Here is a 14,691-nt window from a genome sequence, read left to right on the forward strand (position 1 = left end):
ACACGTGTATGTGCTGCTGTGTGTGTGCTAGAACTCCGTGTGCATACGTGTGCGCTGGAGCTGCATGTGCACATGTGTGTGCGCTGCAGGGCTGTATGTGCACTAGAGTTCCGTGTGCACACGTGTGTGTGCTGCAGGGCTGTGTGTGCACACGTGTGCACTAGAGCTCTGTGTGCACACATGGATGCACTGTGAGGCTGTGTGTGCACATGTATGTGCACTGCGGGGCTGCGTGAGTGCACTAGAGCTCTGTGTGCACACATGTATGCACTATGGGGCTGTGTGTCCACACGTGTGTGCTGCAAGGCTGCATGTGCACACATGTATGCACAGTGGGGCTGTGTGTGCACACGTGTGCACTGCAGGGCTGTGTGCACACGTGTATGCACTGCGGGGCTTTGTGTGCACACGCGTGTGCTGCCAGGCTGTGTGTGCACACGTATGTGTACTGCAGGGCTGCGTGTGCACACATGTATGCACCGTGGGGCTGTGTGGGCACACGCGTGTGCTGCCAGGTTGTGTGTGCACACATGTATGCACTGTGGGGCTGTGTGTGCACACATATGTGCACTGCAGGGCTGCGTGTGCACACGCGTGTGCTGCAGGGCTGCGTGTGCACACGTATGCACCATGGGGCTGTGTGCGCACACGTATGTGTGCTGCAGGGCTGTGTGTGCACATGTATGTGCTGCAGGGCTGTGTGTGCACACATGTATGTGTGCTGCAGGGCTGCGTGTGCACACGTGTGCTGCAGGGCTGCGTGTGCACACATGTATGCACTGTGGGGCTGTGTGTGCACACGTATGTGCTGCAGGGCTGTGTGTGCACACGTGTTCTGCAGGGCTGCGTGTGCACACATGTATGCACTGTGGGGCTGTGTGCACACGTATGTGTGCTGCAGGGCTGTGTGTGCACACACGTGTGCTGCAGGGCTGCGTGTGCGCACGTGTGCACTGCAGGGCTGTGTGTGCACACGTGTGCTGCAGGGCTGCGTGTGCACACATGTATGCACTGCAGGGTTGTGTGTGCACACATGGATGCACTGCGGGGCTGTGTGTGCACACGTGTGCACTGCAGGGCTGCGTGTGCACACATGGATGCACTGCAGGGCTGTGTGTGCACACATGTATGCACTGCGGGGCTGTGTGTGCACACGTGTGCACTGCAGGGCTGTGTGTGCACACATGTATGCACTGCAGGGTTGTGTGTGCACACATGGATGCACTGCGGGGCTGTGTGTGCACACGCGTGTGCTGCAGGGCTGCGTGTGCACACGTGCACCACGTGCCGACACGTGTGCGCTGGGGCCCGGCCAGCTCCCTGCCGCTCTCCTGCCTTGTCCCCGTTCCAGGACAGCTCCGTGCTTGGACATTTATGGTCTGGCTCACGGTGCCCGCCCGCGCGCTGCCATGCTCGGGGCACCCCGTCCCCGTCACGGCCGTCACGGGACCCCCCCGCGGCAGCTGCCGCCCCACGCGGAGCTTTTTTTAGCCCTGACCTAGAGCTGCGTGTGCCCGGGGCCGGGGAGGCGCCGGCCGGACACCGGGGTCACGCGTGGCACCGGGCAGTGCCGGCGGGAACGCCCCGGACAGCCGGTAATTATCGGCATATTTACACCCGGGACAGGGAGGCAGGACCAGCCGTGGGCCTGCAGCCACCGCCCCACCCGTGGGTGCCCCGCGAGCCCCCGTGGGCGCCCCGTGAGCCCCCATGCCCACCCAACGGGCCCTGGGGGCAGCGGGGAGGGACAGCTCACGGCCACTGTGTCCCCATGTCCCCCGGGGTGTTGGGGTGGATCCGGCACCGGGGCGCCAGCACAAGCAGGGGCTCCCCCCACGTATCCCCGTGGCCTTGCTGGGGTGCCTGGGTTCGGGTTTCCTCCCCCGGAGCCAGCCGGGGTACAGCTAATCCCCGCTGCGGGGGCTGCTGCTGTCACCTCCTGCCGCTGGTGTCACCTCTCCTGCTGCTGCCGCCACCGAGCGATGGGTGCAAAAGGGCTGTGGCCACCATGCTCTGTGACCCCGGTGGCTTTGGGACCCCCTGCCAGCTCTAGAACCCCCGACAGCTCCAGGACCCCGAGCCTGACCCTGTCCGGGGGGCTCCTGGCTGTATGGGGCTGGCACCAGCCTTGTCCCCCCCGTTTGCACCGGCTGCTGCCCCAGCCCAGCACGGGGCCGGCACCGGCTGCCGCACCCGCTTTGCCCCCCGTTTGCACGGGCTGCTGCCCCGGTACCGGGGGCGGGGACCCCGGTGAATCCCGGCAGAGGCCGGGGGATCCCCGCGGGGGCGACCCCGGTGATGCCGCGGGATCCCGGGGACGTCAGCGGCCGGCTGTGACGTCACGGGGCCCCCGCCTTGGGGGGCGGGAACCGGGGCCAGAGCGAGGGAACGGGCGGCGGGAGGAGGCGGCGGCGACGTCACCCCCGGTATCCCCGAGTCCCCCCGGGCTCCTGGGGCCGGTCCCCTCCGGTCCCGGGCCGGGGGGACATTGCTGGGGTGGCATTAACGAGGGTGGCGCTAACGGGGGACACAAGTAAGGGTGGCACTGACGAGGGGGACATTGCTGGGGTGGCACTAATGGGGGTGGCACTATTAAGGGTGGCACTAATTGGGGGGGCACTATTAAGGGTGGCACTAGCGAGGGGGCACTGCTGGCATAGCACTAATGGGGTGACACTAATGGTGGCACTACAAGGGTGGCGCTCGTGGAGGTGGCACTGTCGAGGGGGACATTACTGGGGTGGCACTTATGAGGGTGGCACTAATGGGGGCACTAATAAGGGTGACACTAACGAATGGGACATTGCTGGGGTGGCACTAACGAGGGTGGCATTAATGGGAGGCACTAATGGGGGTGGCACTAACGAGGGGGACATTGCTGGGCTGTCACTAATGGGGTGGCACTAACGGGGGGACATTGCTGCGGTGGCACTAACGGGGGTGGCACTAATGGCGGTGGCTGTAACGAGGGGGGGCATCGCTGGGGACATTCCAGAGGTCTGACACCAACGGGGGTCATTGCCAAGGCTGGCATCACGGGTGGCACTAACGGGGGGACACTGACGAGGGTGGCATTTCTGGTGGCGCTAGCGGGAGTGACATTGGGTGGGGAGCATTGCTAGTGGCATCGCTGCTGGCACTAACGTGGGGAGGAGACATCGCTGGGGGCACCGCAAAGGGCTGGTGACACTAACGGGGTGGCACTAATGGGGGTGGCACTAACGGGCTTACGGGTTGGGGGGGACATTGCCCAAGGCTGGTGTTGCTGGTGACACTAACGGGGGTGGCACTAATGGGGGTGGCACTAACGGGCTTACGGGTTGGGGGGACATTGCCCAAGGCTGGTGTTGCTGGTGACACTAACGGGGGTGGCACTAATGGGGCTGCCAAGCCGCGGGGGTCGACTGGGCACGGCGGGGCGGGTCCCCCAAGATTCCCGGTTCGGCCCCGGGAGCGGGTACAGGGGGTAGTACCGGGGGTACCGGGGGAGTATCGGGGGGTAGTATCGAGGGGGCACTGGGGGGGTACCGGCTTGGTACCGGAGGGGTACCGGGTGGTTCCCGGGGGGTACCCGCTCCCTCCCCGCCCATCTCTCGCCGCTCGGGCTGAGCTCATCGCTCCCGCCTCGGGCGCCGTTCCCGGCGCTGGGCGCCCGCCAGCAGCCGCCGCTCTTTCCATCGGCCCGGCCAGGGTCTCCCCCCGGGGACCGGGAGCGGGGGCGGGGGGGACGCGGGGTCCCGCACCGGGGCACCGAGAGGGAGGACACCGCGGGTACCGGCACCGAGAACGCTGAGCACCGGAGATACCGGCCCAGATGGGCACCGGGGATACCGGCACCGGCGGGGCACCGAGGATGGGGCTCCGGGGATGGCAGCACCGAGGGGGCACCGGGGATGGGGGCACCGGGAATGGAGTCCCCAGGGGATGTCAGCACCTGGGTACCAGCAGCGAGGGGACACCGGGGATAACGGCACCGGGGACAGCAGAACCGAGGGGGTCAGAAGATGTGGGCTTCGGGGATGGAAGTACCGGGGGTGGCGGCACCGAAAAGATACCGGGGATGGAGGAACCCAGGGAGCATCGGGGATAACAGCACCGGAGATACCGGCACCAAGGAGGCACCGGGGATGGAGGCACCGAGGGGTGTCAGCTCCTGGGTACCAGCAGCGAGGGCACACCGGGGATATCGGTACCGAGGGGACACCGGGGATAACGGCACCGGGGATAGCGGTATCGAGGGGATAACCGGGGATAACGGCACTGGGGATAAAGGCACCAAGGAGGCACCGGGGATACCGGCACCGGGAATACGGGCACCGAGAATACCGGCACCGAGGGGATACCCGGGGATAACGACACTGGGGATAAAGGCACCAAGGAGGCACCGGAGATAACGGTACCGGGGATACCGGCACCGAGGGGATACCCGGGGATAACGGTACCCGGGATAAAAGCAGCGGGGCGGACATCGGGGATCCCAGCACCGAGTGAGTAGGAGAATGGGGATACCGGCCCCGGCCCCTGCCCGTCCCAGCCCCGGGGTCTCCCCCCTTTCCCCGCCGGCGGCCTCGGGAGCCCCCGGGATGGGGGGGGCCGGGGGGCGCCCGTTCTATTTTTAGCCGGGGCCGCGCGGATATTTTTAGCGCGGGCGCCGCGGTTGCGTCAATGGAACCCCGCGTGCGTCACGGCCGCGCCCCCGCCGGAACCGCCCCCCCCGCTCCTTCTACGGCGCCTCCGTGCGTCACGGGCCCGCGCGCCGCCCCGCGCGTCACCGAGCGCTTAAGAGAAAGTAGTGACGGGACCGGAGCCCGGCGGAGCCCGCGCGGCGGCGGCGGCAGCGGAGCGGGAACCGGAGCCCCGCCGCGCCGGCACCCGGGTACGGGCGGCACCGGGCTGCGGGGACCGGGCGGGGGACGCCGGGGGCGGGCTGTCCCGGGGATGGGGGGTGCGCGCAGCGGGAGGTGCACGGGGTCGGGGGGCCCGGGGGACAGCGGGGCGGGTGTCCCGGTGGTGCTGGAGGCGGGTCGCGGCGGGCGTCCTGCAAAGCGAGTCCCGGTGGCACCGGGGGACGCCGGTTCGGGTGTCCCGATGTTACTGGGGGGCAGCCGGGTCGCGTGTCCCGGTAGCACCGGGGCTCAGGGCGGCGGGTGTCCTGCGAAGTGCGTGGAGTCGGGTGGCTCGGTGGCACCAGGGGACTCCGGGTCGGGCGTCCCGATGTCACCGGGGAGAACCGCGTCGGGCGTCCCGATGTCACGGGGTACTCGGAGTTGCGGGCGTCCTGCAAAGTGCGCGGGGTCGGGCGTCCCGGAGGCATCCGGGAGAACCGGGTCGGGTGTCCCCGTGGTACCGCAGGCGAGTCGCGCCGGGCGTCCTGCGAAGTGCCTGGTGTCGGGTGTCCCGGTGGCACCGGCGGGGAACAGGGTCGGGTGTCCGGGTGGCACCAGGGAGAACCGGATCGAACGTCTCGGCGGCAGCGGGGGGAGCCGTGTCGGGTGTCCCGGTAGCACTGGGGGCTCAGGGCGGTGGGCGCGTTTTGAAGTGCATGGGGTCGGGTGTCCCGGTGGCAGCGGGGATCCCGGGGCTCGCGCGTCCCAAGGACACGCACGAGTCCGGTGAGTCCCGGAGCCCCCGCGGAGATTCGGGGATCCCGCTGGAAGGGACCGGGCGGTGCGATTGTGCCGGACTGACCCGGGGGTACCCGGTAGCGTCGGGGGGGGAGGCGCACCGAGCGGGGGCAGCAGAGCGAGGGGTCCCGGTCCTGGGGCTCCCGGGGAGAGCCCGACGGAGGCTCCGGGAGGAGCCGTGCGGGACCGAGAGCCATTTCTGGGGCTGCCCGCGGACGTGCGGGGCTGCGGGGCTGGGACCGGGCTGGTCCCCAGTCCTGGGACTCCCGACGGGCTCCAGCTGCAGCCAGGGAGGGTCCCGAGCCCGGGGTCTGCGGGGGGCAGAGCCACCCCAAAACCGGGCATCACCCTGGGAGCCCCGAGCAGAGCGGGCATGGAGCTGGAGCAGGCAGCACCGTGCAGGCAGCACCGTGCAGGCAGCACCGTGCAGGCAGCCCTGGGGACATTGCCGTGCAGGCAGCACCGTGCAGGCAAGCCCCCCGCTGCCCACGCGGGCCTGGCAGCGGCTGCGTTTCGGCATGGCCAGGCAGCAGGTGCAGGCAGGGAGGTGGGCAGCGTTACCTTCCCCCCCCGGCACTGCCGGCTGCTCTCGCCCGCCCGCGGCCAGGCCCGGTGCCAGGGGCTGCCACCAGCCCGCACAGGCAGTGGCCTCCAGGCCTGGGCACGAGCAGCTGCCTGCGCTCCCAAACGAGGAATCTGCAATTAGCGCTCAAGCCGTGGGCAGCGCGGGGGCCACTGCGGGAATCTGTGCCCAGTCCCCGGGGGGTTCGTGGCAGGGGGACCCCAAACGCCACCAGCGAGCGGGTGAGGGCAAAAGCATTTGAATAAGGAAGCGGCGACCGCGCCGGGTGCTGCCCGTTGGTGCCAAACCTTCGCCGGGGCTGCGGGAAGGGTCGAGGCTTTGCATAGCCCAGCCGGCGATTTGCAGCCGTGATTTGCATGCAGGCCAGGAAAGCTGCCGGTGTCCCCCGCTGCCACGTCCCCAGTGTGGCCTCATGTCTCGATGTGGGGACAGGAAGCAACTGGAGGGTCACTGTCCCTTCTGAACCCACCTGGTCCCCGGCAGACGGGCATAAACCCCACGGGGGCACCGGGATTGGGCTGGGGGCTGGTGCCATGCCATGGGTGCCAGGGTTGAACCCATGCTGGGTATTTTTAAACCCAGCTCCCCGGGCAGGTATCGGCTTTCTGGGCACCGGCGGGAGCTGCCGCACTTGGCCGGGGGAAGCCGGGGGCCAGCGGGTGAGCCGGCTGCGGTGCCGTGCCCGGGCTGCGGCGGCCCGGGGCCAGGCACGGCGTGACCTTTAAAGGTCTGCGAGATGAATTACATTATCGTCTTGCCATCGGGGTCACTCCTGGCTTTGCTTTCAGCTGGACTCCTGTTACGTCCCGCGTGGGGCCGGATCTGTGCCGCAGTGCCGGGGGCTGCAGGGATGGGGGGGTGGGCTCCTCTCCTCGCAGCAGCCACTGGATCTGGCTGCGTTTGCTTTTCCAAAAGGCTCCGGAATGGGTGGATGGGGGAGTCGGACCCTTGAGCCCTGGTTCAGCCTCGGCTCTGGCTTTCCCCGGCCAGCCCGGGGCTCGGGAATCCACCGCCCGCATTCCTCCCTCCTTCCCTTTCGGCGGCTTTGCTAAGCCAGCGTTTTGGGGAATGTCCTTTGCGCCCATTGGCTGTGGCGTGACCTTTCCCGAGGGTGGCAGCGGCTGCCGCCGGACAGCCAGCAGCTCTGGGGACCCGGCTCCAGCCCCGCTGCCTGCGAGGGGGACCCCGGCCAAGCCGCCGCGGTTCTCGCTCCATCTCCATCGTCGGTGTGGTCGCGGGGTGTTGGGTGGCGGGGTCCCCGCTGACAGCCCGCTCTCCCCACAGAGATGCCCTGCATCCAGGCGCAGTACGGCACGGCGGGCACCGGCCCCTGCGAGCGCTGCCCGGCCGAGCTGCTCAGCCCCGAGGGCGGCCGATTCCCCATGGAGGTGGCCGGCGCAGACCTGGCGGCCGCCCCCGCCCTGCCCAGCTTCAGCACCTTCATGGAGGGCTACGCCGGCGAGTTCGACGCCTTCCTCTACCAGCTGCCGGCCGGCGGGCAGCCCACCGCCACCTTCAAGCTGGAGGACTTCCAGGTGTACGGCTGCTACCCCGGCACCTTCGGCGGGCAGCCGGATGAGACCCTCTCCTCCAGCAGCTCGGACTGTTACAGCAGCCCCTGCTCCGTCCCCTCACCTGCCACACCGGGCTTCCAGCCGCCCCAGGTTCCGGGCTGGGACGGCTCCTTCGGGGCGTACTCGCCCCCACCGAACTACGAGGGCGGGCGGCCCTGGGTTGAACCGGCTGAAGGCAGCGGGTCACAGCCCCCCTTCTTCGCCTTCGGCCCCCCGGCACCGCGCCCCGGCGGGTCCCCGGTGACCCTGAAGGGCCAGCCGGGCCCCTCGCCCCGCCTGGACCCGCGGCTGCTGGACACAGACGCCTTCGCCCTGGCGCAGGGCTCCCCCGGGGGCTTCGCCGGGCTGCCGCTGCCCCCCGCCTCGCCGCTGCTGGAGGGGCCGCCGCTGGCCCCCAGCAAGGCGCGCAGCCCCGGGGCGGGCGAGGGCCGCTGCGCCGTGTGTGGGGACAACGCCTCCTGCCAGCACTACGGCGTGCGCACCTGCGAGGGCTGCAAGGGCTTCTTCAAGGTAAGGGCGGCCCCCCCGGACCCGCCGCCGGGATGTTCCCACAATGCTTTGCGGCAGCGGGAGGATGCTGCGGGTCCCCGGGGAGGGGCAGGGTGGGGATGTGGGTCTCCCCGCGGATGCGGAGCCGGATGCCGGGCTGGAGCGGGAGGAAAAGGAGGACAGAAGGGCTTTTGTTTGGGGTTCGGTGCCGCGGGCTGAGCCGCGGCCGTTCCTTCCCCGCCCGCAGCGCACGGTGCAGAAGAACGCCAAGTACATCTGCCTGGCCAACAAGGACTGTCCCGTGGACAAGCGGCGGAGGAACCGCTGCCAGTTCTGCCGCTTCCAGAAGTGCCTGGCCGTCGGCATGGTCAAAGAAGGTACCGCCGTCCCCTCCCGGGGTTGGGGGTCCCAGCGGGAGTTGGGGGGTGACCTCGAGCGGAGGGCAGACGCACTCACCGCGTTTCCATCGCCGCAGTGGTCCGGACCGACAGCCTGAAGGGGCGGCGGGGCCGCCTGCCCTCCAAGCCCAAACAGCCGCCGGACGCGTCGCCCGTCAGCCTCATCACCTCCCTGGTGCGGGCGCACATCGACTCGGTGCCCAGCGCCACCAAGCTCGACTACTCCAAGGTAGGGCCGGTGCCGCCGCCCCACGCCGTCCCCGCGGCCGCGCCGGGCGGGATCCTCACCCCGTCCCCGCGGCAGTTCCAGGAGTCGGTGCCGTGCCAGTTCGAGAAGGAGGACTCGGTGGACGTGCAGCAGTTTTATGACCTGCTCACCGGCTCCATGGACGTCATCCGCAAGTGGGCCCAGAAGATCCAGGGCTTCGCCGAGCTGCCCAAGGAGGACCAGGACCTGCTGCTGGAGTCGGCCTTCCTCGAGCTCTTCATCCTCCGCCTGGCCTACCGGTGAGCGCCGGCACGGCGCGGTGCGGCGGGGAGCCCCGTGCCGCGGTTTGGGGGTGACGTGTGGTTGTCCCCGCAGCTCCAAGCCCGAGGAAGGGAAACTCATCTTCTGCAACGGGGTGGTGCTGCACCGCCTGCAGTGCGTGCGCGGCTTCGGCGACTGGATCGACGCCATCCTGGAGTTCTCCCACAGCCTGCACCGCATGAGCGTCGACGTCCCCTCCTTCTCCTGCCTCGCCGCCCTCGTCATCATCACAGGTGAGCCCCCCCCGCCCCCCGCTGTCCCCTTCCCGGCTCCGCAGCCGTCACGCCGGCCTCACGGCTCCGTGTCCCTCCCCCCGTCAGACCGCCACGGGCTGAAGGAGCCGAAGCGGGTGGAGGAGCTGCAGAACCGCATCGTGGGGTGCCTGAAGGACCACGTGGCCGCAGGGGGGGCCGAGCCGGGGCGCCCCGGCTGCCTCTCCAAGCTCCTGGGCAAACTGCCCGAGCTGCGCAGCCTCTGCACCCAGGGCCTCCAGCGCATCTTCTACCTGAAGCTGGAGGACCTGGTGCCGCCGCCCCCCATCGTCGATAAGATCTTCATGGACACGCTGCCCTTCTGAGCCCCCGGCGGGGGGGCTGCCACCAGCCTTGACCCCCCCGGGGTTATCTGGGGACACCGCGATCCCCCCCCAGGGATGCCTGGGTCCCCCGTTCAGCTGCCTGGGTGTCCCCTTGGGGACAGCCGGGTCCCCCACGTGCCTTCGCGGCGCCGGACGCAGACACACAACACCCCCAGTGCCTTCGCCCCGAGGGGTGTTGCCAGCGCGGCGCCCCCCTTCTCCCCTGTAAAAAACCCCCCCCGTTGTAAATAGCGAGCGGCCAGATCCTGTACAGAGCGGGGAGCGCGGGGGGGGCAGGGGGCTTTGTCCCCCCCGCCCAGTCCCACTCCCTTTTATATTTTCTCTTTTTTGCCTCTTTTGGCTATTTTCTGTATATAAACTTGTACGTATATCGAGAACCACCCAAAGGAGCCGTTCCTCTCGTGTGTCTCCCCGGGGCAGATCAGCTATATTTAATATACAGTGATTGTGGAGGTGGGGCAGAGCGCCAGGGCTGGGGACAGCCGGGGCACCGGAGCCGCACGTTGCCCACGCCGCTGCCCTTGAACCGTCACTCGCCCCCCCGGCGGCGGCTGCCGCGGCCCCGCACCTGTCGCCCGCCTGATTGATCGTCCCTAAAATAACCGGGAAGCGTGACTGGGTCCCCCCCCATGGCCCTGGGGACGTGGCGAGCGGCAGGGCCAGCGCCGGCACAGGGGACAGTGTTTGGGGTCCCCGGACAGGGTGGGGGGTCCCGGTGTGTGGGGGGGACACGCTGGGTTGGCGCTGTCCCCCAGCTTGTCCCCTTCCTCCTGCTGGGGACAGCCTGGCCCCGGAGCAAATGTTAATGGGGACACCGAGGGCCGGTGACAAACAAGGGCCACATTGAGGCACTGCGCTGGGGGGGCCCCACAAAACAAGGGCCCCTCTGTCCCCCCCGCCCCCGCCATGGGGACAGTGCTGACGCACGGCGGGGCCGTGGCTGGGGGGGGGGTCGCTCCGGGGGGTCCGGGAGAGCCTCACGCTGGGGGGGGACGGGGGACACGGGGTGACAGCATGGCTCTGCCCCGCTGCGGGGCGGGAATGGCCGTGCCATGGGGCAGGGGTGGCCGTGCCACAGCCCAGCCTGTCCCAACCTCGGTGACGGTGCCACCCCACACCCCGAAGCCACCAGGGAGGGCACCCTGAGGCCACCGGCTGGGTTGGAGGGGGGACGGGTCCCTGTCCCCTCCCTGTGGTGCAGGACTGGCCTCTGCCCACCTTGTCCCCATCGCTGTCCCCATCCCCTTGCTGGGGCTGCTGCAGGAGGGACGGGGACGCTGGTGCCAGCAGTGCCAGGTAAAAATAGCCCCGCGCTGGCCGCGGCCACACCGGCTGCCCCGGGGACGGGGACGTGTGTCCCGGCATGTGCCCGGCCCTGCGCCTGGTGACATGCACCGCCACAGCCCCCCCTGCTATTTACACCAGGACATGTGTCACCACAGCGGCATGGGTGGCCTGATGCCAGTGCCCCAAATCCCAGTGTCCTCATGTCCCTGCATCCCCATGTCCACCCATCCCCATATCCACCTGTCCATACATCCTATTGTCCCTATGTCCCCATGTCCCTGCATCCCCGTGTCCACCCATCCCCATATCCACCTGTCCATACATCCTATTGTCCCTGTGTCCCCATGTCCATCCATCCCCATGTCCACCCATCCCCATATCCACCTGTCCATACATCCTATTGTCCCTATGTCCCCATGTCCATCCATCCCTATGTCCCCCTTTCCCCATGTCCCTTTCTCCAGTATCCTCTGTGTCCCCGTGCCCCAAATCCCCATGTCCCCCTGTCCCATCTGTCCATATGTCCCCATATTGGTGTCTCTGTGGCCCCATGGCCCCTCTCCCAAGTCCCGTGTCCCCTGTCCCCATGTACATCCCGGTGTTCCCTCTTGCCGCCCCGGGCCATGGCACTGCGGGGGGGTCACCGGAGGTCACCGGTCCCCAGTCCCGTTCAGTAACCGCCACGGAGCCTCCAGTCCAGGGGGGCGCTGTGGGCTCGGGCGCGCTGCGCGGAAGTGAGCCGCTCTGCGCCGCGGGAGACCCAGCTCTGTGGCGTCCCGCCCAGGAACGAACCAAGCGGGCAGCCGTGGGGGGGGGTCAAAGCGGGGAACGGCAACGGACTCTCCACCATCGGGGCCGCACCGCGGCCGGAAACGGCACTGATGGTCGCAAAAATAATTAAAAGAGGTGTAGAGTGAGGAAACACGGCTACTGCAGCAAGAGGCGCCGCCGCTTCAGTATGATGGTGTGTCCTAACCCCCCTACGCAGATGGACTGCTCCACTTTCCTCATCCCTTGGTCAGATGGTCGGGCCCGGGCGGTGAGTGCGGCCGGACCGGGGGGGAACGGGACCCGGGGGAACGGGACCCGGGAGAACGCGAGGGGGGAACGGGACCGGGGGAACGGGACCCGGGGAGAACGCGAGGGGGGAACGGGACCGGGGGAACGGGACCCGGGAGAACGCGAGGGGGGAACGGGACCGGGGGGAACGGGGCCCTGGGCGAGGGTGAGGGCGGCTGGGGGCCGAGGAGGCCCGGGGCTCTCTGGGGGAGATGGGACGTGAGGGGGCCCGTACCGGGGCCCCTGGTCCCTGTGGGGTATTGGGGGGGTCAGTACCGAACCCCTGGTCCCTGTGGGGTATTGGGGTGTCAGTACCGGACCCCTGGTCCCTGTGAGGTATTGGGGGGTCAGTACTGGACCCCTGGTCCCTGTGAGGTATTGGGGGGTCAGTACCGAACCCCTGGTCCCTGTGGGGTATTGGGGGGTCAGTACCGGACCCCTGGTCCCTGTGGGGTATTGGGGTGTCAGTACTGGACCCCTGGTCCCTGTGGGGTATTGGGGGGGTCAGTACCGGACCCCTGGTCCCTGTGGGGTATTGGGGGGTCAGTACCGGACCCCTGGTCCCTGTGGGTATTGGGCGGTCAGTACCGGACCCCTGGTCCCTGTGGGGTATTGGGGTGTCAGTACCAGACCCCTGGTCCTGGTGGGGTGGGGAGGGCACACACCCAGGTCCCTATGGGGAATAAAGGGGGTTGGCAGAGGGGCTGTGACCCGAGACTGTCGCCCAAGCAGGGGCACCAACAACCCTTCCCCAACACCCTCCTTTCCCCGCAGGACCCGCCGTCGTGCCCCCCCCGGAGCCGCCCCCGCCATGAACTGCCGCGCGGAGGTGCTGGAGGTGTCGGTGGAGGGCCGGCAGGTGGAGGAGGCCATGCTGGCCGTGCTCCACACCGTCCTGCTGCACCGCAGCACCGGCAAGTTCCACTACAAGAAGGAGGGCACCTACTCCATCGGCACCGTGGGCACCCAGGACGTGGACTGCGACTTCATCGACTTCGCCTACGTCCGCGTCTCCTCCGAGGAGCTGGACCGGGCCCTCCGCAAGGCCGTGGGGGAGTTCAAGGTAAGGGAGCCCCGTGCGGGGCTTAAAAACTGTGGGGCTGTGTCCCGTCCTCGCCTGAGGGAGGAAGATCAAGCCCTGGCCCCACGCTCTCTCGGCAGGACGCGCTGCGCAGCTCGGGCAGCGACGGCATGGGGCAGATCTCCCTGGAGTTCTACCAGAAGAAGAAGTCGCGCTGGCCCTTCTCGGACGAGTGCATCCCCTGGGAGCTGTGGACCATCAAGGTGAACGTGGTGAACCTGGCTAACGAGCAGGAGCGGCAGATCTGCCGGGAGAAGGTGGGCGAGAAGCTCTGCGAGAAGATCATCAACATCGTGGAGGTGATGAACCGCCACGAGTACCTGCCCAAGATGCCCACCCAGTCGGAGGTGGACAACGTCTTCGACACCAGCCTGAAGGATGTGCAGCCCTACCTGTACAAGATCTCCTACCAGATCACGGACTCCCTGGGCACCTCGGTCACCACCACCATGCGCCGCCTCATCAAGGACACGCTGGCTCTGTAGGGTGTCACCGCGGCGGGTTCACTTTCCAGCACAGCTCTTTGGGACGGTGTCTCTGCTCAGATCCCTCCTCTCCACCTCCAAAAAGCCTCGTGCGTGGAGCTGAACTCGGCCTGGTCTGTAATTGGGGGGTGCTGCTGGTTTGGGGCGCTCGCCCGGCCTGGGGAACCGGCTTGGTGGCTCCCAGCGTGGCTGAGGGTGACGAGTCGTCGGGGTGAGAGCCGCAGGTTGGTGACACCTGGCAGAACGACGCTGGGGACGGACACAGGGCAGGGAGGTGGCATCTGAGCCTTGTCACTTGTCACCGCCTGCCCAACCAGGTGCCACCCCTGTCCCTGGGGCTGAGCCGCTTGTCTGCGGGGCTGGGAGCCGAGCTCACCCCCTCCTCTGGGGCAAAAATAAAGTAGTTCTGATCCCATCCTGGCTGTTGATGGGGCCAGTGTCTGCGGGGTGAGAGGGAAGGGGGTGCGAGGGCTGAACTGGGGTGTGCGGACAGGCCAGGATGGGCCATGGGACCCTGATACCCCAATGGGGTGACCCCAGCTGCCCCTGACTCCCCCAGGGGAGGGGACGGGGTGATCCCCCCTCCCTGCAGGATGCTGTGCCCCTCCCCAGCAGCAAAGTGGGGGCAAAGCCGCTTCCCCTGCCCAGGGGGGGCACCCACAGGGCACCAGCAGAGCGAGGGGGGCGGCGGGGGCGGCTGAGATGGTCCCTGACATCACTTAAACCCTCCCCGGCTGTCACCGATGTGCCACCGCCCCGCACGCCCGCACTCCGCGCCGGGAGGAGGAGGAGGAGGAGGAGGAGGAGATGAACGGCAGCGCGCAGGCCGGTGCCCGGGGCGGGGATGTGGGGGTGGCCGCCCAAATCGCCGTGGTGCTGGTGCTCGGCCTCGCCGTCACCTTCACCCTCTTTTTCCTCGGCTGCCACCTGCTGCTGCAGGCCGAGGGTTTGGCGGCCGCCCCGGCGCAGGGCGAGCGGCGCCCG

At 68.5% G+C, this 14,691-nt stretch overlaps 2 protein-coding genes across 3 annotated transcripts; both read left to right on the plus strand.

Annotated features, from left to right (window-relative positions):
• Positions 1 to 3,900: 3,900 nt before the first annotated feature.
• NR4A1 (nuclear receptor subfamily 4 group A member 1) lies at positions 3,901 to 10,175 on the plus strand. The gene is made up of 8 exons (XM_082073467.1): positions 3,901 to 4,487; positions 4,644 to 4,876; positions 7,492 to 8,291; positions 8,518 to 8,647; positions 8,746 to 8,897; positions 8,973 to 9,175; positions 9,252 to 9,430; positions 9,518 to 10,175. Exons 2-8 carry the CDS (start codon positions 4,666 to 4,668, stop codon positions 9,772 to 9,774), a joined length of 1,932 nt encoding a protein of 643 aa, XP_081929593.1. The 5' UTR covers positions 3,901 to 4,487; positions 4,644 to 4,665; the 3' UTR covers positions 9,775 to 10,175.
• Positions 10,176 to 11,969: 1,794 nt separating this feature from the next.
• Positions 11,970 to 14,122, plus strand: ATG101 (autophagy related 101). 2 transcript variants are annotated; one of them, XM_082073729.1, is made up of 3 exons: positions 11,970 to 12,121; positions 12,916 to 13,204; positions 13,303 to 14,122. In XM_082073729.1, exons 1-3 carry the CDS (start codon positions 12,105 to 12,107, stop codon positions 13,705 to 13,707), a joined length of 711 nt encoding a protein of 236 aa, XP_081929855.1. In that variant the 5' UTR covers positions 11,970 to 12,104; the 3' UTR covers positions 13,708 to 14,122. The 2 variants fall into 2 exon arrangements, with proteins under 2 accessions (XP_081929855.1, XP_081929856.1); XM_082073730.1 differs by lacking the exon at positions 11,970 to 12,121 and adding an exon at positions 12,241 to 12,301.
• Positions 14,123 to 14,691: the final 569 nt, after the last annotated feature.

The sequence above is a fragment of the Streptopelia decaocto genome (genome assembly GCF_964273445.1).
Source record: "Streptopelia decaocto genome assembly, chromosome: 27".
Lineage (NCBI taxonomy): Eukaryota > Metazoa > Chordata > Aves > Columbiformes > Columbidae > Streptopelia > Streptopelia decaocto.